This window comes from Podarcis tiliguerta (assembly GCF_965153285.1).
Source record: "Podarcis tiliguerta genome assembly, chromosome: 12".
Classification (NCBI taxonomy): Eukaryota; Metazoa; Chordata; class Lepidosauria; order Squamata; family Lacertidae; genus Podarcis; species Podarcis tiliguerta.
In genome coordinates this window covers 54,800,556-54,828,028 of record NC_139545.1, presented here as the reverse complement: position 1 = coordinate 54,828,028, position 27,473 = coordinate 54,800,556, and the positions used below count along the sequence as shown (strand labels likewise).

The 27,473-nt window shown below is 45.4% G+C and overlaps 1 protein-coding gene across 4 annotated transcripts in view; it reads left to right on the top strand.

Moving 5' to 3' along the window:
- The window catches only part of ALS2CL (ALS2 C-terminal like), a 105,194-nt gene extending 78,101 nt beyond the window's left edge, over nt 1-27,093 (top strand). For all 4 annotated transcript variants that reach the window (XM_083406169.1, XM_083406172.1, XM_083406170.1 and 1 more), the window contains exons 14-26: nt 12-123; nt 2,739-2,816; nt 4,736-4,860; nt 8,627-8,800; nt 9,797-9,887; nt 12,153-12,310; nt 14,512-14,574; nt 16,135-16,308; nt 17,784-17,826; nt 19,379-19,440; nt 20,924-21,073; nt 24,600-24,696; nt 25,115-27,093. In XM_083406169.1, the coding sequence (XP_083262295.1) occupies nt 12-123; nt 2,739-2,816; nt 4,736-4,860; nt 8,627-8,800; nt 9,797-9,887; nt 12,153-12,310; nt 14,512-14,574; nt 16,135-16,308; nt 17,784-17,826; nt 19,379-19,440; nt 20,924-21,073; nt 24,600-24,696; nt 25,115-25,183 (1,396 nt within the window). In that variant the 3' untranslated portion in view covers nt 25,184-27,093. The remainder of the gene's footprint in view (nt 1-11; nt 124-2,738; nt 2,817-4,735; nt 4,861-8,626; nt 8,801-9,796; nt 9,888-12,152; nt 12,311-14,511; nt 14,575-16,134; nt 16,309-17,783; nt 17,827-19,378; nt 19,441-20,923; nt 21,074-24,599; nt 24,697-25,114) is intronic.
- The last annotated feature ends 380 nt before the right edge of the window (nt 27,094-27,473 follow it).

Here is a 27,473-nt window from a genome sequence, read left to right as displayed (position 1 = left end):
TTATATTTCAGAGGGGAGAGGTACATTGGGATGTGGCATGAAGACCAGAGACATGGGCCGGGGCTTGTGGTCATGCAATCAGGCGTCTGCTATCAGAGAACTTTCCACATGGATAAAATGGTGGTAAGGATCACCAGGAAATAAAAGGTTTGAACTCTCATGCAGGCTTGTCAGGTAGCCTTCATCAAGTGCTTAAAAATAAATAAATTATGATTTTCAATTCTATACATTTCGATCATTTTACAGTCATTTTGACATTTCAAAACTCGACTTCCTTCCCCCTCTTTCTGCGGTTCCTTAAATTTATTTTTCATAGTTTCTGCATATCCAAATTACAGTGGTGCCCCGCAAGACGAATGCCTCGCAAGACGGAAAACCCGCAAGACGAAAGGGTTTTCCGTTTTGGAGGTGCTTCGCAGGACGAATTTCCCTATGGGCTTGCTTCGCAAGACGAAAATGTCTTGCGATTTTTGAGGTTTTTTTCCGCTCCCCAACCCCTTTTTCTGAAGCGCTAAGCTGCTAATAGCCTTTTAGCAGTTAATCCGCTAATCCCTTAAGCCTTTAATAGCCGCTAATAGCCGCTAAACCGCTAATAGCGCTAATCCGCTAATGGGCTTGCTTCGCAAGACGAAAAAACCGCAAGACGAAAAGACTCGCGGAACGGATTCTTTTTTTTTTAAAAAAAAAAATATTTATTGAGATTTTCCAACAACATAAAACAAAACATATCCACAAAAAAACAGAGAAAAAAAGAGCAGAAAGAGAGAAAGAAAAAAAAAAAGGAGAAAAGAAAAACAAAAAAACAAAAAACCCTCTTCCCCATCCCCCAACACAAAAATCCCAAAAAAACAAAACACAAAAATACCCCACACAACACAAAGTCTCACATTCCCTTTTTTCCTTTAACTTGTTTCCATGGCTTCCTCCCACCTCCCTCTTTATATTCCTGATTTTAATCTAATCGGCAAATTCCCTCCAACTTTTGATACTTTTTCCCTTAGTTACCTTTACCTCTTTTAAAAACAAACAAACAATAATAATAGAAAAAGAGAATTTATCTTAAAACTTCTAATCTTAAATTCTATAATTATGTACCCTTATATCTTAGTTTTTCATTTTCCTTATCTTACTCCTGGAACCAGTTAACTTCCTTCCGTCATCCCCTCAAAATACTTATTAAAACCATATTTTGTCAAGTTTTACTTAATAATCTCCAATTTTTTCCCCCATCTCATCCCCCCGGTATCGGGTGCTGCCAATCCTTTTTACAAATTTTTAGAGTCTTTCCAATCCATCAATTCAGTCCATCAGCCAGGTTGCCTGGTGTCCGAGGCCTTTAAATCATCTTTCTGGCCTGTCTGGAGGGAAAAAGCAGAACGGATTCTTTTCGTCTTGCGAGGCACCACTGTAGCTTAATTTGCTCATATAGTCATCCACTTTAAGTATATACTTTTTTTATAAAACTGCAGGTTATTACAAGAATCCTGCCAATGTTCTTATCCGTTTACAGTTTATTTGCAACTATTCCATTCTTTTATAAAAAAAAGTTTGTTAGGTTGATTTCTTATTTTTCTGGTGAGTTTTGCCATTTCTCCATATTCCATAAGTTTTTGTATCCGTTCTTCCTTTTCTGGGACTTCTGTTTCCTTCCATTTTGGGGCGAGGAGCATTCTTGCTGCTGCAATTGCACAAATGAATAAATTTCTATACAGTTTGGGTAGTTCTGTTCCTATAATTCCCAAAAGGAAAGCTTCTGGTTTTTTGTTTTGTTTTTTACAAATGTTATTTTAAACACATTTTCCAATTCATTATACAGTGGTACCTCGGGTTAAGTACTTAATTCATTCCGGAGGTCCGTTCTTAACCTGAAACTGTTCTTAACCTGAAGCACCACTTTAGCTAATGGGGCCTCCCGCTGCTGCCGAGCCGCCGGAGCACAATTTTTGTTCTCAACCTGAGGTACTATTTCTGGGTCTGTAACCTGAAGCGTATGTAATCCGAGGTACCACTGTATATCATTTCCCAGCAAGTTTTAACCTTACTACAAGACCACCACGTATGATGAAAAGAATCTTCTTTCTCTTTACATTTTCTATACTTACAGGGGTACCTTGGGTTACAGACGCTTCAGGTTACATACGCTTCAGGTTACAGACTCCACTAACCCAGAAATAGTACCTCGGGTTAAGAACTTTGCTTCAGGATGAGAACAGAAATTGCGTGGCATCAGCAGGAGGCCCCATTAGCTAAAGTGGTACCTCAGGTTAAGAACAGTTTCAGGTTCGGAACGGACCTCCAGAACGAATTAGGTTCTTAACCCGAGGTACCACTGTATTTGATTTGGATTTTTGCCAATTTACTCAAGTGTCGTGCCAAAGCAAGTCTTACGAACATCCCTGCAAAGCGGTCCAGTATCATATTGCAAGGATGGAGGCTGAGAGACAAGGACCTAGGAGAAATTTGAACCAGCAGAACCTCACTCTTCTTCCTACTTTTTATTTTAAAAAGGGAAGAAAAGTTTCTAGCCCATATGAGTGCAAATAGACGCTTGCAGAGGCGGAGGATTGCCTGGACTCAAGAGTTCCATCAGAATAACTTCTGCAAAATAAAAAGTCATTTGAGTTCGTCAAGTTTGCACAATGTTATATGGGTTTCATAATTCCCTTTTGCTTTTAAGTATGCACAGTTAGGAGGCCTGTTTTGCTAATTTACCTCCCCTTCTCTCCTACGATCTGCAGGGACCTGGGACGCTCCTTCTGGAAGACGACTCAATCTTTGTGGGAAACTTCACCAGAGACTTGACTTTTGTCGGCAAAGTGAGTTGTGGGCTCGGCTTTTCAATTGCTCTGGGCTTAAAAAGCTGCGAACTGGGCTTGACTGACCACATTTGGGTCGGGAAAGAGTGTGCTGTTTGGAAAATATTCCTAAAGCCATGCTTTTAAGATGCTGGCAGGGCCGGATTTAGATTTGATGCGGCCCTCTGCTGCTGAAGGTAATGGAGCCCTTTCGATGTCCAGCTGTCCTTTGTCAACAACAAATTGTCGCTGATTTTTTTGTGCTGAATATATGCTATATGGTAATTTATGGACCTCATAGGTATCTAGAGCCATTTTATTTGTTTTTTTATCTTATATTTTGGAAATGTACATCCAGCTGTTTTTTTTCTTTAATTTTTTTTGGGGGGGCCCAAGAGGGTGGGGCCCTAAGCTATACTTTGTTTAGCTTATACGTAAATCCGGCACTGCTCTCTGGTCATCATGAGAACCTCGTAACATGAAGAACTTCGTGTTTGCTTCTTTTTCCTTTTCCCTCCTCAAACTTTCCCCCTTTGCTGCTGTGTCACTTCCTTTGGGTATGTAAGCTTCACAGGAGGAACTATGTTGCTCTTGGACAGGGGTAGGCAAACTAAGGCCTGGGGGCCAGATCCGGCCCAATCGCCTTCTCAATCCTTCCCACACATGGTTAGCGTGTTTTTACATGAGTAGAATGTGTCCTTTTCTTTAAAATGCATCTCTGGGTTAATTGTGGGGCATAGGAATTCATTCATTCCCCCCAAAAAAAAATATAGTCCGGCCCCCCACAAGGTCTGAGGGACAGTGGACCGCCCCCCCCTGCTGAAAAAAATTGCTGACCCGTTAGAATTCCTGCTCCATGATTGCAGTCATGGGATTGTTGTCTATCACATGACAGTGTAGGTTTTGACTCCACAGAGTGGGAAGTGACGGAGACAGGATGTTTGTGTTACTGTGTTCCGTGAAGTGGGACTATTGTCGTTTGTTTTCTCTCTCTTTGCTGTCTGATGCTAGAGAGAGAGGGAGCCATGTTGCAGTGCTCCGTGTGTGTTTATATGTAAATAAAGTAGATTAGCCAAAATGCTGAGTTGCTGAGGTCTGTTACGCGAGCTGCGAAGACTCTGCAGATCCCTAAGTGTGCCTGTGTCTGTTGGCATCAGTCACTGTGATGTTTGGGCAGAAGAAAGCTTTTGAAGCTCCCGAACGATTTACCAGGAGGGAGAGAACATGCCAGTCGGGCATGTGTATCTGCCAGGGTCCTACTCGAGTGTAGGACTAGCTCTTGACAACCCCTGCTCTTGGACTTACTCTGCCTGGAGAACAGTGGGGGCATTAATGAATATTTGGAGTTGCGTGCAAAGGTAAAGGGACCCCTGACCATTAGGTCCGGTCGTGGCCGACTCTGGGGTTGCGGTGCTCATCTCGCTTTATTGGCCGAGGGAGCCAGCATACAGCTTTTGGGTCATGTGGCCAGCATGACTAAGCCGCTTCTTGCGAACCAGAGCAGCGCACGGAAACGCCGTTTACTTTTCCGCCAGAGCGGTACCTATTTATGTACTTGCACTTTGACGTGCTTTTGAACTGCTAGGTTGGCAGGAGCAGGGACCAAGCAACGGGAGCTCACCCCGTCGTGGGGATTCGAACCGCCAACCTTCTGATCGGCAAGTCCTAGGCTCTGTGGTTTAACCCACAGCGCCACCCGCGTCCCGGAGTTGTGTGTACCATGGCCCAATAGGTATGATTTAGATAAGACTTTCCCATTCCCCCCGCAAAGCAGGAATCTCAATTTGCCAGAGGAAATGGCATCCATCGGTTAACCCGCCTGCTCCTTGCCAATGATGCCAGGCTACCTGAAATTCTGCTGCCGCTATACAATCCCAGGGTATGAATGGTTTCGATGAATGAATGAAAAATTAACCCAGGCTTTTGGTGATGGTTTTCAGGGCAAGCTGACCTTCCCAAACGGATTCACTCTGGAGGGCACGTTCAGCAGCAAATCAACCCACGGGCTGCAAACTCAAGGAATCCTGGACACGTCCGGTGAACAGGATGACACCGCAGAGAAACTGTAAGTGGGAGTTGAGAGTGTGGTTTACTTCTGAAAAAAATGTTCTTTCATATGTGGTCGACTTGTAAAAGGGTAAAGGAGTATTGGGAAATAATAATAATAACAATAATAATAATAATAATACAGTGGTACCTCAGGTTACATACGCTTCAGGTTACACATGCTTCAGGTTACAGACTCCGCTAACCCAGAAATAGTGCTTCAGGTTAAGAACTTTGCTTCAGGATGAGAACAGAAATTGTGCTCCGGTGGCGCGGCAGCAGCAGGAAGCCCCGTTAGCTAAAGTGGTGCTTCAGGTTAAGAACAGTTTCAGGTTAAGTACGGACCTCTGGAACGAATTAAGTACTTAACCTGAGGTACCACTGTAAATAATTTTATTTATACCCCGCCCTCCCCAGCCAAGACTGGGCTCAGGGCGGCTGACACCAGATGTAAAACAATTGATTGAAATACAACTTAAAAAGCAAGATTAAAATACAACGTTAAAATGCTGCCTCATTTCAGCAGAAAGTAAAAAAACATTTTGGGGATGAAAACGTCAAGTCCTCACCAAGGCTAACTATCCAGACTGGTCCTACGTGGGCCAGAAAATAATTTATAATGAAGTGAAAATAATGTTTAAAAGCACCTTTCCCCCAAAAGCCAGAGTCCTTTTTTTGGGTGGGTGGGGGATAATTCAGATGGAAATTCCTAGGTGTCAAGAAGGGTTATTTATGTATGCCACTACGGCGGCCCGAAGCCAAAAATGGAAAACGAGCGAGGTCCCAACCAAAGAAGAATGGCAACTTAAAATTATGAAGTATGCGCAGCTTGCGGACCTAACATATAGAATAAGAGGACAAGAAGAACATACATTTGGAGAAGATTGGACAATGTTTATGGACTATATGGGGGGATTTGTGTACACTTGAAAATGTTGGCAGCTTAGGATAAATTCAACAGTGTAAATAAGTTTTGACGGAAGAAATAATGGAATATTGAATGGTTTCGTTTATGTAAAATCTGCAGGGATTTATGATATGTAAAATGAACCACGGAAAGGGAAGAAGGGAAGTCACTGATATTTTAGGGTTGTATAAATGAATATCCTAAATTGTAAAACAGAAAATGTAATAAAAATTATATTTTGATTATTTTGCTAGAGCAGCCCCAGACTTTGAATCGCAGACAGAAAATTTAATAAAAATTATATAGACAGATTGATTAATAAAAAGAGAGTTTGGTTAACCTGTTAAGTACCAGTGCTTTGGCCTAAAGCGGGGGCAACTTTCTTCCTGCATTTCATTGGCTTGTTGAGTCAGGTAGGGAACCTCAAGGGTTGTTACTCTTGTTAGCCACGCTGAGCCCGGCTTTGGCTGGGGAGGGCGGGATATAAATAAAACATTATTATTATTATATTATTATTATTATTATATTTTATTATTATTATTATTATTATCCAGTCCAACCCCCTTACACGCAGGAATTGCAGTGAATCGGTGGCGGATTTTGGGCCAGCCGTCCCATCTTAGCCTAACCTCCCTCACAAGGTTGTTTTTGCGAAGGTGAAAACGGAGGCGAGTGGGAACCGCGGTTATTACGATTATTTTGTTACACCTTTTGCTGTTGTTTAGTCGTTTAGTCGTGTCTGACTCTTCGTGACCCCCTGGACCAGAGCACGCCAGGCACTCCTGTCTTCCACTGCCTCCCGCAGTTTGGTCAAACTCATGCTGGTAGCTTCAAGAACACTATCCAACCATCTCATCCTCTGTCGTCCCCTTCTCCTTGTGCCCTCCATCTTTCCCAACATCAGGGTCTTTTCCAGGGAGTCTTCTCTTCTCATGAGGTGGCCAAAGTATTGGAGCCTCAGCTTCAGGATCTGTCCTTCCAGTGAGCACTCAGGGCTGATTTCCTTCAGAATGGAGAGGTTGGATCTTCTTGCAGTCCATGGGACTCTCAAGAGTCTCCTCCAGCACCAGAATTCAAAAGCATCCATTCTTCGGCGATCAGCCTTCTTTATGGTCCAGCTCTCACTTCCATACATCACTACTGGGAAAACCAGAGCTTGAACTATACATTACTGTTTTACCACCATACAAGCACATTTAGAGTCTGTGCTTTTGCTGCCCCCTTGAGCTCTTCGTAGGGAAGGCGTGGAATAAATATAATTAATAGAAGACAACAAACGTGGGGCTGGAGAAGCGTTGAAGGATCGTTTGTGGCTATTTGATCTGTGCTCTTATTAATTTATTTCTTTCATTTACACCACACCTTTCTCCTCCCCACCGAGGAGCTTAAAATGGCACACACGGCCCTTTCCCTCCTCATTCAGTCCCCACGACAACAGCAACCCTGAGAGGGAGACAGGGAGAAGCCAGTGACTGGCCCAAGGTGGAGACTCGAATCCGGGTCTCCCAGGTCCCTAATCCAGCCTTTCTCAAGCTTTGATGCCATTGGACTACCACTCCTACCACACACACCCCAGCCAGCTTGGCCAGTGGTCAGGGATGATGGGTCTTGTAGCTCAAGAACATCTGAGAGAGGCTGCTCTAACCACTGCACCACGCTTCCTCTCTTGGCTCATTCACACAGGGATACTACCTCCGTTACTCTGCAGCCGTCAAGGGACGGGAATGTAGGGGCTTGTGTGAATTTGAATGCATAGCAGGGGGTTGGACTAGATTATATATATATATATATATATATATAAAATTTTATTTTTTACCAACCACCAAAACACAGTGAAATCCCTCCCCCAGGCAGCTGATACATTGGTTATACAATATTCAATAATATAATATTCAATAATAACATATTCAAATTAACCATATGTACACTTCCATATACCTTTACACTCCTCCTTCCACAAGGTTTATTTAACTTTTAACATTTTAATTGCCCCAAATTCTTCAAATAATTCAATATCTTCTCAAAGCAATCCTCCTCTTTCTTACTGACCTTAAACCCTTTCATTCTAAGTATCTTCACAGTTAGGTATTCTAAAATTATAATATTATTCAGTTTTTCCCTCCATTGGTTCACCCCTAGCTCTTCTGCATTTTCCCAATCACTCACCATAACCTGTCAGGCTGCAATTACCATCAGTTTTGCCCATTTCCATTCCTCTTTTGTTTTTAACTCGGTAACACGGGGGGTTGGACTAGATGACCCTGGGTGTCCCTTCCGACTCTGTGATTCTTGGAGACCATCATAGAATCATAGAGTTGGAAGAGGCCACAAGGGCCATCGAGTCCAACCCCCTGCCAAGCAGGAAACACCATCAGAGCACTCCTGACATATGGTTGTCACGCCTCTGCTTAAAGACCTCCAAAGAAGGAGACTCCACCACACTCCTTGGCAGCAAATTCCACTGTCAAACAGCTCTTACTGTCAGGAAGTTCTTCCTAATGTTTAGGTGGAATCTTCTTTCTAGTAGTTTGGATCCATTGCTCCGTGTCCGCTTCTCTGGCGCAGCAGAAAACAACCTTTCTCCCTCCTCTAGGTGACATCCTTTTATATATTTGAACATGGCTATCATATCACCCCTTAACCTCCTCTTCTCCAGGCTAAACATGCCCAGCTCCCTTAGCCGTTCCTCATAAGGCATCGTTTCCAGGCCTTTGACCATTTTGGTTGCCCTCCTCTGGACACGTTCTAGTTTGTCAGTGTCCTTCTTGAACTGTGGTGCCCAGAACTGGGCACAGTACTCCAGGTGAGGTCTGACCAGAGCAGAATACAGTGGCACTATTACTTCCCTTGTCTGAGAAACCTTTCTCTCCTTGTTTAGCCAGCTGGGTCAGGAAGTATTCCCGGTAGAGAAAAGATGGGAAGGCCTCTACAGCCCCTTCCTGGAGTTCATCCGCTCAGGTGGTCAAGGGGAAACAGAGGAGGCTTTCATGGGCTTCCACGTCCAGACGAGCAAAGAGCTGAGGAAATCCCAAGAGTATCTCTTCTGCCACAGGTGAGGAGAAGGGATTGGAGCAAAACCTGAACTCAGCTCACATTTGAAATGGGAGCCGAGACCATATAACCCCGGTCCAGACCTACATTGGCTCCCAGTTCGTTTCCGAGCACAATTCAAAGTGTTGGTGCTGACCTTTCAAGCCCTAAATGGCCTCAGCCCAGAATAATAATAAAAAAGAATAAGAATAAGAATAATTTATTTATACCCCACCCATCTGGCTGGGTCTCCCCAGCCACTCTGGGCGGCTTCCAACAAAGTATTAAAATACAGTAGTCCGTTAAACACAGGGACGCGGGTGGCGCTGTGGGTTAAACCACAGAGCCTAGGACTTGCCGATCGGAAGGTCAGCGGTTCGAATCCCCGCGACGGGGTGAGCTCCCGTTGCTCGGTCCCTGCTCCTGCCAACCTAGCCGTTCAAAAGCACAGAGTGCAAGTAGATAAATAGGTACCACTCCGGCGGCAAGGTAAACGGCCTTTCCGTGCGCTGCTCTGGTTCACCAGAAGCGGCTTAGTCATGCTGGCCACATGACCCGGAAGCTGTACGCCGGCTCCCTCGGCCAATAAAGCGAGATGAGCGCCGCAACCCCAGAGTCGGTCACAACTGGACCTAATGGTCAGGGGTCCCTTTACCTTTACCTTTAGTCTGTTAAACATTAAAAGCTTCCCTAAAGAGAGCTGCCTTCAGATGTCTTATAAAAGTCTGGTAGTTATTCTTCCCTTTGACATCTGGTGGGAGGGCGTTCCACAGGGCGGGTGCCGCCACCAAGAAGGCCCTCTGCCTGGTTCCCTGTAACTTGGCTTCTCGCAGGGAGGGAACCGCCAGAATGCCCTTGGAGCTGGACCTCAGTGTCCAGGTAGAACCTGAAGGAGCTTCTCCACCCCCATTGTTCTGCCCGGACATTGAGGTCCAGCTCCGAGGGCCTTCTGGCGGTTCTATCCCTGTGAGAAGCCGTTACAGGGAACCAGGCGCTCTGTTAATCTTTGTTCTCTCAGAGGAACTGAAGAGGCTCCCAGGAAAGTTGACTACCTTGAAGAACTCATTGAACACCAGGAGAAGGATGACCTGCAAGATTACCTGCACCAGGTAACTTGTTCCACACTGTTTGCATAATAGCTCTGTTGGTAAGAGTGTGATCCTGATAACGCCAAGCAGGGCCGTCTTTAGCATATGTGCTCCTGGGGTGCAAAGATCTGCCCAGCGCCCCCAAATTTACCGTATTTTTCACCCTATAGGACGCACATTTTCCCCTCCAAAAATGAAGGGGAAATGTGTGTGCATCCTATGGGGCAAATGCAGGCTTTCGCTGAAGCCTGGAGAGCGAGAGGGGTCGGTGCGCACCGACCCCTCTTGCTCTCCAGGCATCAGGAAGCTCTGCGCAACCCTCGGGAGACCGGCTCCGAGGGTTGCACAGAGCTGCCTGCAGTCCCGGGCTCAGCGCAGCTCTGCGCGGCCATCGGGAGCGGGGCGCGAAGTCCCGCCCAGCTCCCAATGGGAAATAATTTTTCCCCCTTTATTTCCCCCCCAAAAAACTAGGTGCGTCCTATGGGCCGGTGTGTCCTATGGGGCACAAAATACGGTAGTTTAGCCCCCAAATTAACTTTTATTATACCTTATGTCAAAATTGGGGATGCGGGTGGCGCTGTGGTCTAAACCGATTGGAAGGTCGGCGGTTCAAATCCCCGCGACGGGGTGAGCTCCCCTTGTTCGGTCCCAGCTCCTGCCAACCTAGCCTTGAATCTGTTTTTTTAAATTGGTTTTACAATTTTATATTCAACATAATCATCATCAACACAAGAAGATATATATTAATCTTAATATCCCCCACCCACACCCACCCTTGACTTCTCTCAACTTCCTCTTCTGGTTCTTTAAATATTTGCTACTTCTGCTTATTTTATTTTACCTTAATTCTGAAATCTTTTAACTAAATGTTCTTATATTCTTACCATTTTTATACCAAATCTTTCCAAATGACCTCTTACACTTTATTTTCCCAGTTATCGCTCCTTAACTTTCACACTTGTTTTCTTAATTGTGTTTGCACAAACCCTGCTAATGAGTCCACTTCTTTACAATATTTTTCTATGTACATCATAAACGGTTCCCAATCTTTCTTAAAGTCTCTGTTACCAATAAGCTTCTCCATTTTGGTATATTCCATAAGTTTTGCTTGCCACTCTTCTTTCCTGTCTTTTCATCTTTCCATTTTTGGGCTAGCAAGATCCTAGCCGCTGTTGTAGCATGCATGAAAAACTTCTTCCAGTCTTTTGGCAAGTCCTGTCCTGTAATACCTAACAAAAAGGCTTCTGGGTTTTTTTTTAACAAACGTCTTAAACATGTTTTTCATTTCATTGTACAGTCATACCTCTTGTTACGTTTGGTTCAGGTTACGTCTTTTCAGGTTGCGTCCGGTGGCGACCCGGAAGTACCAGAAAGGGTTACTTCCGGGTTTCGCCGCTCGCGCATGTGCAGACGCTCAAAATGATGTCATGTGCATGTGCAGAAGCAGCGAATCGCGACCTGAAGATGCAGGTTGCATTCTGCTCATGTTGCAAACGGGGTTGTGGTGCGAGGACCCGATCCCCGCGATGTGGAAGGAACACACAAGGAGACGTGATATAAGGTTTATGGGCAAGAAAAGGCCACAACTTTATTGATTACAGCAGTGAGAAGGTATTGGCTTAGGCATTGGATGCTCACACAAAGGGGTTGATTCACCAAGGGGGTGGAGCCTGTTGATGCTGATCCAACGAAAGGCTCTCCCCTGATGTCACCGAGGGTCGTGCCATGGCCTCCCGCCAAGCAGGCATCGGACAGAATACACGACCGCCAGATTCCTTTAACGGAATACCCAAAATTGAAGGCATAGGCGATGGCCACACCTAGCTCTTCATCACACCACAACACATTATTCCAATGCCTAACCTACCCACCAATACCACGAAAGTTGTGACGATTGCTATGAGGTAGGCGAAAAAACCAAAAAGCCTAGTGCCAAATGGAAAAATTCCTACCAGGCCCCCCAGACAACCAGGGCGACCAACCTAAGGTCCATAGCAAGGCCAAGTAAACCTAACCCTGAGCTAAAGAGAGTGGAGGGCGGGTGACTCGAGACGGGTCCGCGAGGAGTGAGGGCGAGCGGGAGGCTGGTGCCACGGCATATAGCCTCCTGAACACGCCCCCCACGGCGGCACCTGGTTGGTTGCCGACGGGGGGGTGGTGGCGCCAGCCAGGTGAGGCAGGAGCAAGGATCCCGTTTGCAACCAGAGGTACCACTGTAAATCAATTCCCAATAGCTGAATATTGCCTTGAATCTGAAGAGGCTATGTTTTCCCGTCGCTTTCGCAGGCTCTGCAATCTTCTCTGCACCCCCTGGGGAAATTCCTGAAGGCTCTGACGTTGGCGTTCCAAGCCAGCTACTCTGGGATTGGAGCAAACAAGCATCTTCTCAGCATGGCGCAAGAGGAGGTCAAGCATTACGCAAAGAAGATTTGGGAATTCTACCAGTACGTATCTGCACGCATCCCTCTGGGATGGTTGTTTTTGCTCCGAGAAACTCAAAGAGGATCCACCTTGCAGGTGACCTCTTGCGTAGCTTACCTTGTGGCAAATTTTGCCAGGGGATTCTTTTCAAGGATGCGCTAGTGAAATCCAAACCCCCAGGGCTTCTGTATATGTGGAGAGAGTCTCTTCCTTTAAATTCCTGGGAGTTTATCTCAGTGAAGACCTTACTTGGAAAATAAACACAACCCAGGTGGTTAAGAAAGCCCAACAGAGACTCCATCTCCTCAGAGTATTGCAGAAGAACGATGTCAATCAACATTTGATGACCTCCTTCTACCGGTCCACAATACAAAGTGTCCTTTCATACTGCATCACAGTGTGGGACGCTGGTTTGACATCATCTGATAGGAAGTGCCTACAGAGGGTGGTGAATACAGCACAAGATATTATGGGCTGTCCCATGAATCCGCTGGATGAAATAGCGGAAGAACGTTGCCCCAGGAGAGTGAGGAAAATTCTCAGGGATGATTCACACCCTGGCCGGCACTTTCTTGATCTCCTGCCCTCGGGCAGAAGATATAGAAGCAGGATTAGTCGCACCAACAGGGTAAAGAACAGCTTCTATCCCTGGGCTGTTAGGCTGCTGAATGAAAAGATAACAACAGGGCAACTGACTTTTGGGTTTGGTGGGTGTGCGTCAGTAAACGAGGGGAATTAAGACTAAGAGAGCTGAGTGGGGGGTGCTCCTGTAATCTCACTGTATACAAGTTGTACAAGTAACAATAAAGTATTTCAGTTTCAATATGCAGATAAGTAATGATGGGGCCCTGGAACATGGTTGCCATTTAGAGGGAGTGATAATGGTTCCTGTCACAGCCAATGCAGGTGTTTAGCGAAGATAGAAACAGGGTTCAGAAAGTATTGGAATCCTGGGGTTTCGCAGAAGCACAATAAATCTTTAATAGAATAATTCACAGGAAGCAAATCCAATGAGCATCCTCGGTAGCCAATGGGTGCTGAGTCTTGGGTGGCAGAGGGAGAGAGTATGAAATGGGGCACCCTTGGGAGAGCCTGGCTGGTGAACTGCAATTCCCAGTATTCTTGGGTGCAAACCAGACCAGTCTTTAATGTTTTTCACGGGTAGCTAATGGTGGGAATGTTGAGGATAGTAGGAGAGGCTATATTGATTAAATATTACCCTTCCTCGCTCACGCTAGTGAGCTAGTGTTGTTGTTTAGTCGTGTCCGACTCTTCGTGACCCCATGGACTAGAGCATGCCAGGCACTCCTGTCTTCCACTACCTCCCACAGTTTGGTCAAACTCACGTTCATAGCTTCGAGAACACTGTCCAACTATCTCGTCCTCTGTCGTCCCCTTCTCCTTGTGCCCTCCATCTTTCCCAACATCAGGGTCTTTTCGGGGGAGTCTTCTCTTCTCATGAGGTGGCCAAAGTACTGGAGCCTCAGCTTCAGGATCTGTCCTTCCAGTGAGCACTCTGGGCTGATTTCCTTCAGAATGGAGAGGTTTGATCTTCTTGCAGTCCATGGGACTCTCAAGAGTCTCCTCCAGCACCATAATTCAAAAGCATCAATTCTTCGGCGATCAGCCTTCTTGATGGTCCAGCTCTCACTTCCATACATCACTACTGGGAAAACCATAGCTTTAACTATACGGACCTTTGTTGGCAAGGTGATGTCTCTGCTTTTTAAGATGCTGCCTAGGTTTCTCATAGCTTTTCTCCCAAGAAGCAGGCGTCTTTTAATTTTGTGACTGCTGTCACCATCTGCAGTGATCATGGAGCCCAAGAAAGTAAAATCTCTCACTGCCTCCATTTCTTCCCCTTCTATTTGCCAGGAGGTGATGGGCCCAGTGGCCATGATCTTCGTTTTTTTGATGTTGAGCTTCAGACCATATTTTGCGCTCTCCTCTTTCACCCTCCATAAAAGGTTCTTTAATTCCTCCTCGTTTCCTGCCATCAAGGTTGTGTCATCTGCATATCTGAGGTTGTTGATATTTTTTCCGGCAATCTTAATTCCGGTTTGGGAAGTAAGCTAGTAGCAAAGCACATTCCCTTGTACATAGCAGGAAGCTAGCTGATAGATTTGTTAGAACCATTTGAGTTCAGCAATCCTGTCTGGCTTGTGAGCACCCACTGATTTTAAGTGGCCCTAATTTCCTTTTATTTGCTGTTTTTGCCATTCAGGGGCTTGCTGCGTCTTGCGTTGGAGGTCAAAGGTCAACCGTCTGCCGGAGGCATGGAGGAGAGGTAGCGGCACGGGATGGTTTTCTTGCTTCTTGAATGCAGGAAGCTGCTTCACACTGATTCAGATCCTTGGTCCAGCTAGTTCAGTATTGTCGACACTGGCTGGCAGCAGCTCGCCAGGTTTTTCAGCCCTACTTTGATGCCCTTGAGGATGCCCTTGAGCAGGCCCTACCATTGACCCACAACCCTTATAATATGGGCATAGCCCCTGCCCTCCCAATTAATTATCACCATTGTGGGTTACATCCTAGTCCTATTTTAAAGCGCATTGCAATCTATTTATTTATTTGCAATTAGATTCTACTTTGGGGAGCCGGGTGGCGCTGTGGTCTAAACCACTGAGCCTTTCGGGCTTGCCAATCAGAAGATTGGCGGTTCAAATCCCCGCAATGGGGTGAGCTCCCGTTGCTCGGTCCCAGCTCCTGCCAACCTAGCAGTTCGAAAGCACGTCAAAGTGCAAGTAGATAAATAGGTACCGCTCCAGCGGGAAGGTAAACGGCGTTTCCGTGCGCTGCTCTGGTTCGCCAGAAATGGCTTAGTCCTGCTGGCCACATGACCCAGAAGCTGTACGCCGGCTCCCTCGGCCTATAGAGCGAGATGAGTGCCACAACCCCAGAGTCGTTTCCGACTGGAATTAACTGTCAGGGGTTCTTTACCTTTTTAGATTCTACTTTATTTCCCTTCTAGAGCTCCATCAAAGCCCACGGTGTGCTTAGCAACAGGGGATTCTGATCAAAAACAGGTCCCTGCCCCTATGATCCTACAGTAAAAGACCCTCTCCCACTAACCTACCCTCAACGGTTGGCTCCATTCTGACCCAGCTACTTGATTAGAATGCATTAATCCAATTTGAGGTTTCGTTTTCAATCAAGCGGTGTCTAAATTTTACAAAATAGACACTCTGCATTTTTTTAAAAAAAATCCTTTTTACGCTGCTCTGTTTCCCAAGGCCGGTTTGCGAAAAGCAAGCGCCAAGCACAAGGTCCTCTGTGAATAATAATAATAATAATAATAATAATAATAATAATAATAATTTTTTACTTATACCCCACCCAACTGGCTGGGTTTCCCCAGCCACTCTGGGCGGCTTTCAACAGAGTGTTAAAATACAGTAGTCTGTTAAACATTAAAAGCTTCCCTGAACAGGGATGCCTTCAGATGTCTTCTAAAAGTCTGGTAGTTGTTCTTCTCTTTGACATCTGATGGGAGGGCGTTCCACAGGGCGGGGGCCACTACCGAGAAGGCCCTCTGCCTGGTTCCCTGTAACTTCACTTCTCGCAATGAGGGAACCGCCAGAAGGCCCTCGGCGCTGGACCTCAGCATCCGGGCAGAAAGATGGGGGTGGAGACCCTCCTTCAGGTATACTGGACCGAGGCTGTTTAGGGCTTTAAAGGTCAGCACCAACACTTTGAATTGTGCTTGGAAACGTACTGGGAGCCAGTGTAGGTCTTTCAAGACCGGTGTTATGTGGTCTCGGCAGCCGCTCCCAGTCACCAGTCTAGCTGCCGTATTCTGGATTGCAGCCCTTTGTACAAACTTCCCTTTCCGCTTCCTCTGCCTCAGTGACCTCAACGGACCGGCCCTTGTGCTGCCCCTCATCCTGCCGTGTTTCTACCCAGAACTCTCAATGCTCTACATGCTTTACCACCAGAAAGAGGATGACCTGTATTGCCAAGGGATTGTGGATCTGAGCCTGTTTCCTGATGTTAAGCTGCTTGAATTCCTGGAGGTCCAAAAGTGAGTGGTTGTGGATGCTGTAGAAATTCTCTCCCTCCCTTTCTATATCCTGCATGCAAAGCAGATGTTCTGCCATTGAGCTAAAGCCCTTTCCCGTCATATCTTTGGTCAGTCAGTCTAGCACTGTATTGTCCACACCTAATAATAATAATAATTATTATTATTTATTACAGTGGCACCTTGGTTCTCAAACGTAATCTGTTCCGGAAGTCCGTTCCAGAACCAAAGCGTTCCAAAACCAAGGCGCACTTTCCCATAGAAAGTAATGCAAAAGGGATTAATCCGTTCCAGACTTTTAACATGAATTCAATTTAACATGAATTCTTCTATCTAACGAGACCATGGATCCATAAAATGAAAGCAATAAACAATGTGCTGCAGTCACCCAACCAATCCATCAGTAGCTGAGCTGGGTTCTACGCAGTCACATTTTTTTTTAAAAAAAGAGCCGCACAAACAAAAACGCAAAATACCGTAAATAGCAAAAACAGACAGACCTCAGCGTCACACTCAAATCGGAAGCGTAACACTCAAAACGGAGCACGTTTGGCTTCTGGAAAAAGTTTGCAAACCGGAACACATACTTCTGGGTTTGCGTTTGGCTTCTGAAAAGGTTTGCAAACCGGAACACATACTTCTGGGTTTGCAGTGTCTGGGTTCCAAGTTGTTTGAGTACCAAGGCGTTTGAGAACCAAGGTGCCACTGTATTGTTATTCAACTGGAGCGCTCGCAGGCCAGTGTTTCCCAATTGTTGGTGTTTAAATTTGCCTTGAGACAGTCTTTAAACCTCTTTTGTTGACCGCCAGCATTACGCTTTCCATTTTTAAGTTGGGAATAGAGTAGGTGCTTTGGAAGACGATCATCAGTCATCTGCACAACATGACCAGTCCAACGAAGTTGTTGTTGAAGAATGCACATCTGCGGCTGGAAGCAGCATTGCTTTTGAGTCCCATTTGTTGGACACTGCGAGAGAGGAGTTCTTATGCTCAGGGTTCCCCATAAGGCATCTAGCTGGCCACTTTGAAAACAGGATTCTGGACTAGAATCATAGAATCATAGAGTTGGAAGAGGCCACAAGGGCCATCGAGTCCAACCCCCTGCCAAGCAGGAAACACCATCAGAGCACTCCTGACACATGGTTGTCAAGCCTCTGCTTAAAGACCTCCAAAGAAGGAGACTCCACCACACTCCTTGGCAGCAAATTCCACTGTCAAACAGCTCTTACTGTCAGGAAGTTCTTCCTAATGTTTAAGTGGAATCTTCTTTCTTGTAGTTTGGATCCATTGCTCCGTGTCCACTTCTCTGGAGCAGCAGAAAGCAACCTTTCTAGATGGGCTATTGGCTCATACTAAAAGGCTTGTGTTTCGTTCTTATCCTGTTTCCCACAATGCCTTTGGGAAGCCCACAAGCAAGCCTTGCTGCTCCAGACGCAAATCCCTCTTCCACCCTTTGACCCCGGCCTCTTCTCATTTCAGATATTTGTGGCCCCTCAAAGATCTGACGCTCACAAGTAACCAGGTAAGTCTACTCTCAGTTCTCTTCTGGTTTGCGTATGCAGTAACCTGGGACTGGACCGCTGCAGATGACAGCGAGAGGATGCCTTGAAAAAATGTAGAAACAGATCCCTCGTGTAAAACTCATTTGAGTAGCACAGGTGTGGCTCAATGGAGAAGGAGCTGCCTTGCAGGGAGAAGGAACCAGGGTCAATTCTGTGGTCACACACACACATATACAGTGGTACCTTGGTTCTCAAACTTAATCCATTCCAGAAGTCCATTCTGAAACCAAAGCGTCCCAGAACCAAGGCGAGCTTTCCCATAGAAAGTAGTGCAAAATGGATTAATCCGTTCCACACTTTTAAAAACAACCCCTAAAACAGCAAATCCAACCAGATGGATAATAAATCAATTATTATTGTTGTTATTATTATTATCATCATCAGTGCTTTTTTCCTGGGGGGATGCGGGGGCGGGCACATACCCCTAAACATTTTGTGAATCTACGTTTGGCTTCATTGAGGGGCAGTTTTTCAATATGAGTAGGAAAATGAGAGTACCCCTAAAAATTTTTTTAGGAAAAAGCTCTGGTTGCTGTTGTTGTTGTTGTTGTTGACAAATTCAGTGATATTTGGAATTCAATTCTGTGGTTTCTTGAGCTTCAGCCAGTTAATATAGCTAACTTAGAGGGTCTGGTGGTACAAAGGAGCTTTCCAATTTCCTAGTAATACACATCTTTTGCACATAGTACAGGGACAGGCAAACTCAGCCCTCCAGATGTTTTGAGACTACAACTCCCATCATCCCTGACCACTGGTCCTGTTGTAATAATAATAATAATAATAATAATAATAATAATATCTTTATTGTCATTGCCCCCTTCGGGGACAACGAAATTACTTGACTGCTCCATAAAAACACTAATTAAACAATACAATATAATACAGCAAGGGAGATTAGATGACTTTCAAAGTCCGGGCTTCCCATTCAGGGCCGAGATCGCTCTGGAGAAGAAACTGTTCTTAAGACGGCTCATTCTTGTCTTCATCGTCCTGTATCTCCGTCCCGACGGCAAGAGCTCGAAGAGACAGTGACCAGGATGCGATGGATCTTTTACTATGTCCAGTGCCTTCCTATGGCACCTTGTGGCATAAATCTGCTCTAAGGTGGAGCGTGGGCAGCCAACAATGCTCTCTGCTGCCTTAACAACCCTGCACAACCCCATCCTGTCCTGGGTAGTACAGCTTCCGTACCAGCTAGGGGTGATGGGAGTTGTAGTCCCAAAACACCTGGAGGGCCGAGTTTGCCTATGCCTGACGTAGAAGGTCCCAAGCTCAGTCCTCAATGGCATCTCTGGGCAGGGTAGGGGGACATTCTGTCTGAAGCAATACTGAGCTAGTGGACCAATGGTCTGGGCTCAGCATAAGGAAGCTTCCTCACTTCCAAGCATGGGAAGGGACCACAGCTCTGGAGCAGAACACCTGCTTTTCAAGCACAAGGTCCCAGGTGCAAGTGGATAATAAATAAATAGGAACAACAATAATTCTATATATGTGTGTGTGTGTGTATTTTAGAGACGATCACTGGTCAAAGACCGCTGCTTTCTTTCTGCTACTGAATGTCTACAGAAGCTGATGTAAGTTGCCACCCATTTATTTTTTAAGTGGAGAAACAGTTAACAGCAGAAATTTGTTTTCTTTTTTCCTCTTGACACTTTCTTTCTTCCATTCTCTGACAAAGTAATAATCATAAATGAATAGGAATAAAAATGTGTGTCACCGAGACCATTTTATTGTAACTATCCAACCTCCCAAAATTTCAAGAACCTCTTGCGATGGTTTGACTCCTTTCCGTTTTAACAGCACACATTCTGCAAACACCCTCCGTATCGCTTCAAAATCCTGCATATTCCCCGTCTTACTGTAATGGCACATGTTAATTTAACGTTAAGAGCGATATCTCACACCTCTTTATACCATTCTTCCATTTTATATTCTGCTTGCCCCTTCCACTTCCTAGCTATCATAATTTGTGCAGCTGTCAATAAATTTGTGAGCAAGTCCTTCATAGCCTGTGAACCTTCCACCCCATCATCATAAATTGATAATAATGGTGGTGGTTGTTTAGTCGTTTAGGACTCTTCGTGACCCCATGGACCAGAGCACGCCAGGCACTCCTGTCTTCCACTGCCTCCCGCAGTTTGCTCAGACTCATGCTGGTAGCTTCGAGAACACTGTCCAACCACCTTGTCCTCTGTCGTCCCCTTCTCCTTGTGCCCTCCATCTTTCCCAACATCAGGGTCTTTTCCAGGGAGTCTTCCCTTCTCATGAGGTAGCCAAAGTATTGGAGCCCCAGCTTCAGGATCTGTCCTTCCAGTGAGCACTCAGGGCTGATTTCCTTCAGAATGGAGAGGTTTGATCTTCTTGCAGTCCATGGGACTCTCAAGAGTCTCCTCCAGCACCAGAATTCAAAAGCATCCATTCTTTGGCGATCAGCCTTCTTTATGGTCCAGCTCTCACTTCCATACATCACTACTGGGAAAACCATAGCTTTAACTATAAGGACCTTTGTCAGCAAGGTGATGTCTCTTCTTTTTAAGATGCTGTCTAGGTTTGTTATTGCTTTTCTCCCAAGAAGCAGGCGTCTTTTAATTTCGTGACTGCAATAATAATAATGGTACCTCTGGACTTTTGGTCAGCTTTAACCAATTTTATTTTTATTTTTCCTCCTTCCATGGTGTTGGAGGCAGCTTGCATGGTTCTGCACCTCCTTATTCTCACAACAACCCTGTGAGATGGGTTCGATTGAGAAATAGTAACTTCCTATGAGCCTAGTTGGGCCATGCACTTTGGTCTGACTCTCTTAACTCAGCCGCCCCCAACCCTATTGCCCTCTAGCCTGGCCAGCATTACTGTGGGTTGACAGTTCCTCCATAGGGACTAGCAACTTGCTCATTCACCAAAAGGAAAGCAGAGATTCCCAAGGCACTGGATCATAGGCCCTATCCAAATCGAGGAGGACTAAGCCCACACTCGCCTCCCCAAGGATTTTCATATGCTTTCTGGTTTGGGTGTTTTAGGGCTTACGTTGATGCTCACCAGGTCTTCCCCTTTTTGCAGCACTACCGTTGACCCGCGGGAAAAACTGGACATCCTCCAAAAGACATACGAGGAAATTGAGAAGACAGTGAACCGGGTGCTGGAGAAGGAATATAGCCTGCCAATGGACGACCTCTTGCCACTGTTGATGTATGTTGTGACGAGGGCAAGGTAAGGAAAACAGGTCTCCTTCTTGCTCATCCTTTCCAATGTGGTTGGGTCAGGTCCTCAGGAGGGTCCATTTCCGTGTCTGCAGATTGGAGTATAAATAGCTCCGGAACTGTTCCGTTGTTGCTGGTTTGTTTTGGAGCTTAGCATCATAAATTTCTTCTGGTTTTTCCCAGCTGGGGGTGGGGGTGTTATAAGAAAAAAACTGCTCCTTTTCCCTTATGGGGTACCCAAGAGCCCATATAGTGTCCTTATGTAGGTTCTCTATTGGCAAGAGAAAAATAACAGAGGCCAGCCAGAGAATATTGAGAAGCAAAGCAGCTAGTAAGCCTGATATTTATTAATCTGTTGCAATAGGGTGCTCAGCCCCCCCCCCCCAAGGCAGGAGGAAGGGATTCAGAACATTGGTGTGCAAGCTGTTATATAGACTTTTGAAATTGCCTCCCCTGTAGCTCAAGAGGATGGATGGCAGCTAACAGATTGAGATTGAATCCAGACAAGACAGAAGTACTGTTTTTGGGGAGACAGGGGGGAAGGTGTGGGGGACTCCCTGGTCCTGAATGGGGTAACTGTGCCCCTGAAGGACCAGGTATGCAGCCTGGGAGTCATTTTGGACTCACAGCTGTCCATGGAGGCGCAGGTCAGTTCTGTGTCCAGGGCAGCTGTTTACCAGCTCCATCTGGTACGCAGGCTAAGACCCTACCTGCCCACAGACTGTCTCGCCAGAGTGGTGCATGCTCTAGTTATTTCCCGCTTGGACTACTGCAATGCACTCCATGTGGGGCTACCTTTGAAGGTGACCTGGAAACTACAACTAATCCAGAATGCGGCAGCCAGACTGGTGACTGGGAGCGGCCGCCAAGACCACATAACACTGGTCTTGAAAGACCTACATAGGCTCCCAGTACGTTTCCGAGCACAATTCAAAGTGTTGGTGCTGACCTTTAAAGCCCTAAACGGCGTCAGTCCTGTATACCTGAAGGAGCGTCTCCACCCCAATCGTTCAGTGCTGAGGGCCTTCTGGCGGTTCCTTCCTTGCGAGAAATAAGGTTACAGGGAACCAGGCACAGGGTTTTCTCGGTGGTGGCACCCACCCTGTGGAACGCCTCCCACCAGATGTCAATGAGAACAACAACTACCAGACTTTTAGAAGGCATCTGAAGGCAGCCCTGTTTAGGGAAGCTTTTAATGTTTGATGCATTACTGTATTTTAATATTTTGTTGGAAGCCGCCCAGAGTGGGAAAACCCAGCCAGATGGGCGGGGTATAAATAATAAATTATTATTATTATTATTATTATTATTATTATTATTATTATTATTACACTGGTCAACAAAAAAATTGTTGTCTGCGTTTTTTCAGCTGATTTAGGACAAATCTGATGCGCTGAATCCAAAAATCACATTGGTTTTGCTCAATCAGGTCAAGTTTTTGAGCTATGGCCACATGTCATTTTTTTACGTTTTTGTTCACATGTACGCTTGTGTGGAGCATTTTAGAAGAAGTTGGTGGGGGTAAAATGCCATGTTGAATAATTGTTTTGATTGGAAATGATTATTTTATTGATAGCAAATGCAAGCCCTTCTGGGATTGGTTACAAGAGCTGCCAAGTGGAGCTGGTTCTTGCTTAAAAGCGGGGCTTCCCGTCTCAGCACTAACCAGTGCTGACGGCAAGTCCCACTGAGATCTGCTTGCGAGTTCCCAGCTCGCAGGTGCGCAGTCGATCCCTATTCAAAGTGGGCTTTCAGTTGATCAGATTTCAAGATGTGCTTAAAGTGCAGAGAACTGAGTTCAAGTCAGGCTACAAAGCGTGCTGACAGTTAGCTGACTGGAGTCTGTATACACACACAAAGACCCTTACCAAGAATCCCTTCAATGCAGCTGTTTTCTCTGGCGTAAGTGTTATACCCCTGAATTTATGCTGACTATACGCAACCAAAAGAGGCTGTTAAGGCAAGCTATATATACCTGCTAGAATTATGGCTTCTGTGCAACTATTAAAGACGCAGGATTCCTCGTGATTTTGGCGACCCTAACCAAATACAGTGGTGCCTCGCAAGACGAAAAGAATCCGTTCCGCGAGTCTCTTCGTCTTGCGTTTTTTTCCGTCTTGCGAAGCAAGCCCATTAGCGGATTAGCACTATTAGCGCTATTAGCGGTTTAGCGGCTATTAAAGGTTTAAGGGATTAGTGGATTAGCTGCTAAAAGGCTATTAGCGGCTTAGATCAGCTGTTAAGCGGCTTAGCGATCAGCTGTTAAGCAGCTTAGGGGCTTGGGAAAAAGGGGGGGAGGGGGAAAAAACCCCAGGAATCGCAAGGCATTTTCGTCTTGCGAAGCAAGCCCATAGCAAATTCGTCCTGCGAAGCACCTCCAAAACGGAAAACCCTTTCGTCTAGCGGGTTTTCCATCTTGCGAGGCATTCGTCTTGCGGGGCACCACTGTACAGTCATACCTCGGGTTACAGCCACTTCAGGCTGCGTTTTTTTGGGTTGCAGATCGCCAAAACTCAGAAGTACTGGAAAGGGTTACTTCCGGGTTTCGGCAGTCGCACATGCGCAGAAGCGCTAATTGCACAGTGCGCATGCGCAGAAGCGTCGAATCGCAACCCGTGCATGTGCAGACGCGGGTTGCGAACGTGCATCCTGCACGGATCACATTTGCAACCCGAGCATCCACTGTAGGAACTTGTCAAGATGTTTAATCCTGACCTAAACCAAGATAATGGGTTTGAACTCCACTACAGGTATGGCACTGTGGGTTAAACCACAGAGCCTAGGACTTGCCAATCAGAAGGTTGGTGGTTCAAATCCCCATGACAGGGTGAGCTCCCGTTGCTCGGTCCCTGCTCCTGCCAACCTAGCAGTTCAAAAGCACAAAAGTGCAAGTAGATAAATAGGTACTGCTCCGATGAGAAGGTAAACGGCGTTTCCGTGTGCTGCTCTGGTTCGCCAGAAGCGGCTTAGTCCTGCTGGCCACATGACCCGGAAGCTGTATGCCGACTCCCTTGGCCAATAAAGCGAGATGAGCGCCGCAACCCGAGTCAGTCACTACTGGACGTAATGGTCAGGGGTACCTTTACCCTTTTTTACAGGTATTAATTAGGTTAACAATGCTGGGATGTTTTGTCCTTGGCACATTTAAGCTAATTAACAGTCTGCTTTTTGATGTTGTTTTTAGGGGGTGAGGTTGGCTTTGACCTTTGCTGCCAAGGAGTGTGGTGGAGTCTCCTTCTTTGGAGGTCTTTAAGCAGAGGCTTGACAACCATATGTCAGGAGTGCTCTGGTGGTGATTCCTGCTTGGCAGGGAGTTGGACTCGATGGCCCTTGTGGTCTCTTCCAACTCTATGATTCTCTGATTCTAATACTTTCTGCCTGCATCTGTACCACTGTACAGTATGTACAATGAGGACGATGCCTTTATACATCTGACGAAATGGACTCTGGCCCATGAAAGCTTTAAGAAGTCTTTAAGATGTCATAAGATATCGCTGTTCTAACAGAATAATCTTGCCTTCCCCTCCACAATCCAGTATACAACATTTAGGAGCAGAAATCCACCTGATCAGAGATCTGATGGATCCGACAAATGAAGGAGGCATGTACGACTTCCTACTGACAGCACTCGAGGTAAGGACAAAAATTAGACTCTGACGGTGGATAAAACAGTCGAATTAGATTGATGGAAAATAGATAACATTATTTCCTAAACTGGCCACCCAGGGGCTTCCACTAGTGAAACATGAATGCAATGGTCCACTCCTATAATTGCTAGAATCATAGAATACATCTAGTCCAATTTTTTGCTGATTCTGGGGCTCGAACCCATGACCTTCAGAATAAGTCCCTTGTTCTGCCAACTGAGCTACCCCAGAGAGCAGGCAGGCGTTCAGAGAAGTTTACCACAGAACCAAGAGAGGTTTCATAGCACTGAGAGTATCTGCCATGGGTGCCACAAAGGATTTCTGGTGTATCTAGGATGATCTTAATCTTACAAATGAGTGCCAGTCTCCACCACAAGGTTTCTCTTCTTTCTTCCCATCTCCAGTCGTGTTATAAATTCATCCAGAAGGAAATAAGACTCCGCCCAAGTTGGCAGGTCCTACACAATTCCTGAGAGTTGCACAGCAGCATTCATTGTCCTAACAAAGGATGCTGAAAAGAGAAGGAACTTGAAATTGTCGCTGCTGGGTTTTCCATTTTTTGGTATGTCTTTCCTATGGGAAGGATGTTTGGTTTTTAAGACACAATTTCTTTGAAATTGACATTTGAAAAAGAATGGTTCTTTGACATTGATGAGAAGGCTGCAGACAGAAGGAAGTCAACTTGATTCCAGGTGCAATACTCCCGTTCCTTGTTGTCTCATCCTCATGCAAAATGCAACTTTCTATTCCTGGACCAGAGGACTTCTCATTTTGGAGGCAAGAGGTTAATTCTGGTCCTCCTGGGGCCAGAAACAAAGCTGTTTTGAAGGTCACCAAAACCAGGAATTTGCCAGAACCAATCTTGTTTGGGCCAGTGCAATTTTTTAACCAAGCGCTTTAACCTTTCATGTCAAATTACCACCGTTTATTATTTCCTTGTTTGTTTATGATTCATGGAGCATCTTGTGTACTGCTAAAACATACTGGAGGTTATTTTAGTTAATGCATTGCTTGTGGTGCGATCACTTTATTTGGGCTTTGCAAAATTTTGGCAGCCACGCTGAAATTAAAATATTTGAAGGAAGGTCAAAGTCTTACTTGTTTCAGCAATGGTCTGCTGGTAATCCAAACGCTCTGGTGAGGAGGCAGTGATCTCTGGATCACCGTTAGCACAATAATGGCAATTCAAGCTCACTCAACCAGGAGTTCAGATGAGCAATGCAACCCAGCTGGTCAGTCCAGCTCCTACCATACCATTTGGACTATAATGATGCCCTTGAATTTGCAAAGACTCTCCTCTCTGCCTTTCTCCCACCAAAAGCAAACAGCATATCCAATACCAGGGCAGAAAATGTTCCACCACACATTCCATTTATTCAAAGCTGCTAACTTACCTTTTACCCCTTTTCCAATGTAAAGGGAAGATCATGTCAAGGATTGATTTCCGCACCCAGTTATCCACTGGAAAATGCAGCTCAAAGTGTAGCATTTTGCAAGTTACAACAACCGAGAGCTGTAGTTACACATATACGCACTGCCTGTATTTCTCATGCAAGGGAGAGTGAACATGCACCACCCAATTTTTCCAGTGACATCACTGCTTTTATTTGGGTTTTTGTGCTCAGACACACAAATAGAACAGGAACTCCAGAATCTACATCTGGACGGGCAAATCTATGGCCCTCAGTGTTGTTGGAGGGATCTGGAAGGCCGCAGGTTTAACCAGCCCCGACTTCTACGGAGGCAGGTTAAACTCTTGGATGGGACTACAAGGTGTCGGCAGTCATGGTACAGACTTTTGGAGGTTTTTCTAAGCATCGGTTGTCTGGGTCTTTTACTGTTCCACTGTGCTTGAACAGACTGAAAATCTCATAGTTGCCCTTCCTTTGATTAACGAACCCTGCATCCTTGCCTCAGAGCTTTTTTCTGCAAAAGGGTTGGTGTTGCAAACCTCTTCTAAGGTAACTGACAAGTTTAATATAAAAATGCAGAGCCCCATTTTCTTAGGTCAAATTTAGCAAAAATGAGAGATTCTGGCAAAAGCCTGGTTTATTCTTCAGTCTGGATGTAAACTAGGTCAATATTGGCTCATTTTTGACTACTGAATGCATAAAAGAGTTGTTGCTTTGAAATTAAAAGTGAAAACACTGTTCTTATCTGAATGGTGTAAGAGCTAAAACGTGTGTACATTTTTAACTAAACAACTTTTTAATGCTTTAATATGCTGCATAAAACTGTACATTACTGCCTCACTGTATTACACTGGATAAAATATTTAATATGCTAACTTCATTATAAATGACTTTGTATGGAAATTTTTTTATTGCGTTGTTTTGGAAACATGTAGCTATTTATATGAAATGAATAAATGAAGTTGCCTTAACTGAGTCAGACCACTGTTCTCTCAATTCTAATATTGTCTGTCTTTGGAATTCAGGTGCCTCTGGCTAATCTACAACTTGAAATAAACCTACCCAACTGATTTTACATTTCTCCAGTTGTTGGGAAGCAATTTTCAGCAGTGTATCAAAATACAGATTTAATGCGTAGCTGGAGAGGAAACACATTTAAATGCATTATTTGGGGCCTTAATGTTTAGAAACAAAATTTACTGGATTAAGGTGGGAACAGAATTATGGGTAAAAACGTGTGAAAGGGAGATGGGACTGGAAATTTGTCCATCCCCAATTTGGACTAGCTGTTGCTGTGATGTTTTAAAGCGCAGCTTCAAAGCTGAACCTGCCCCCCCCCCCATCCCCAGAG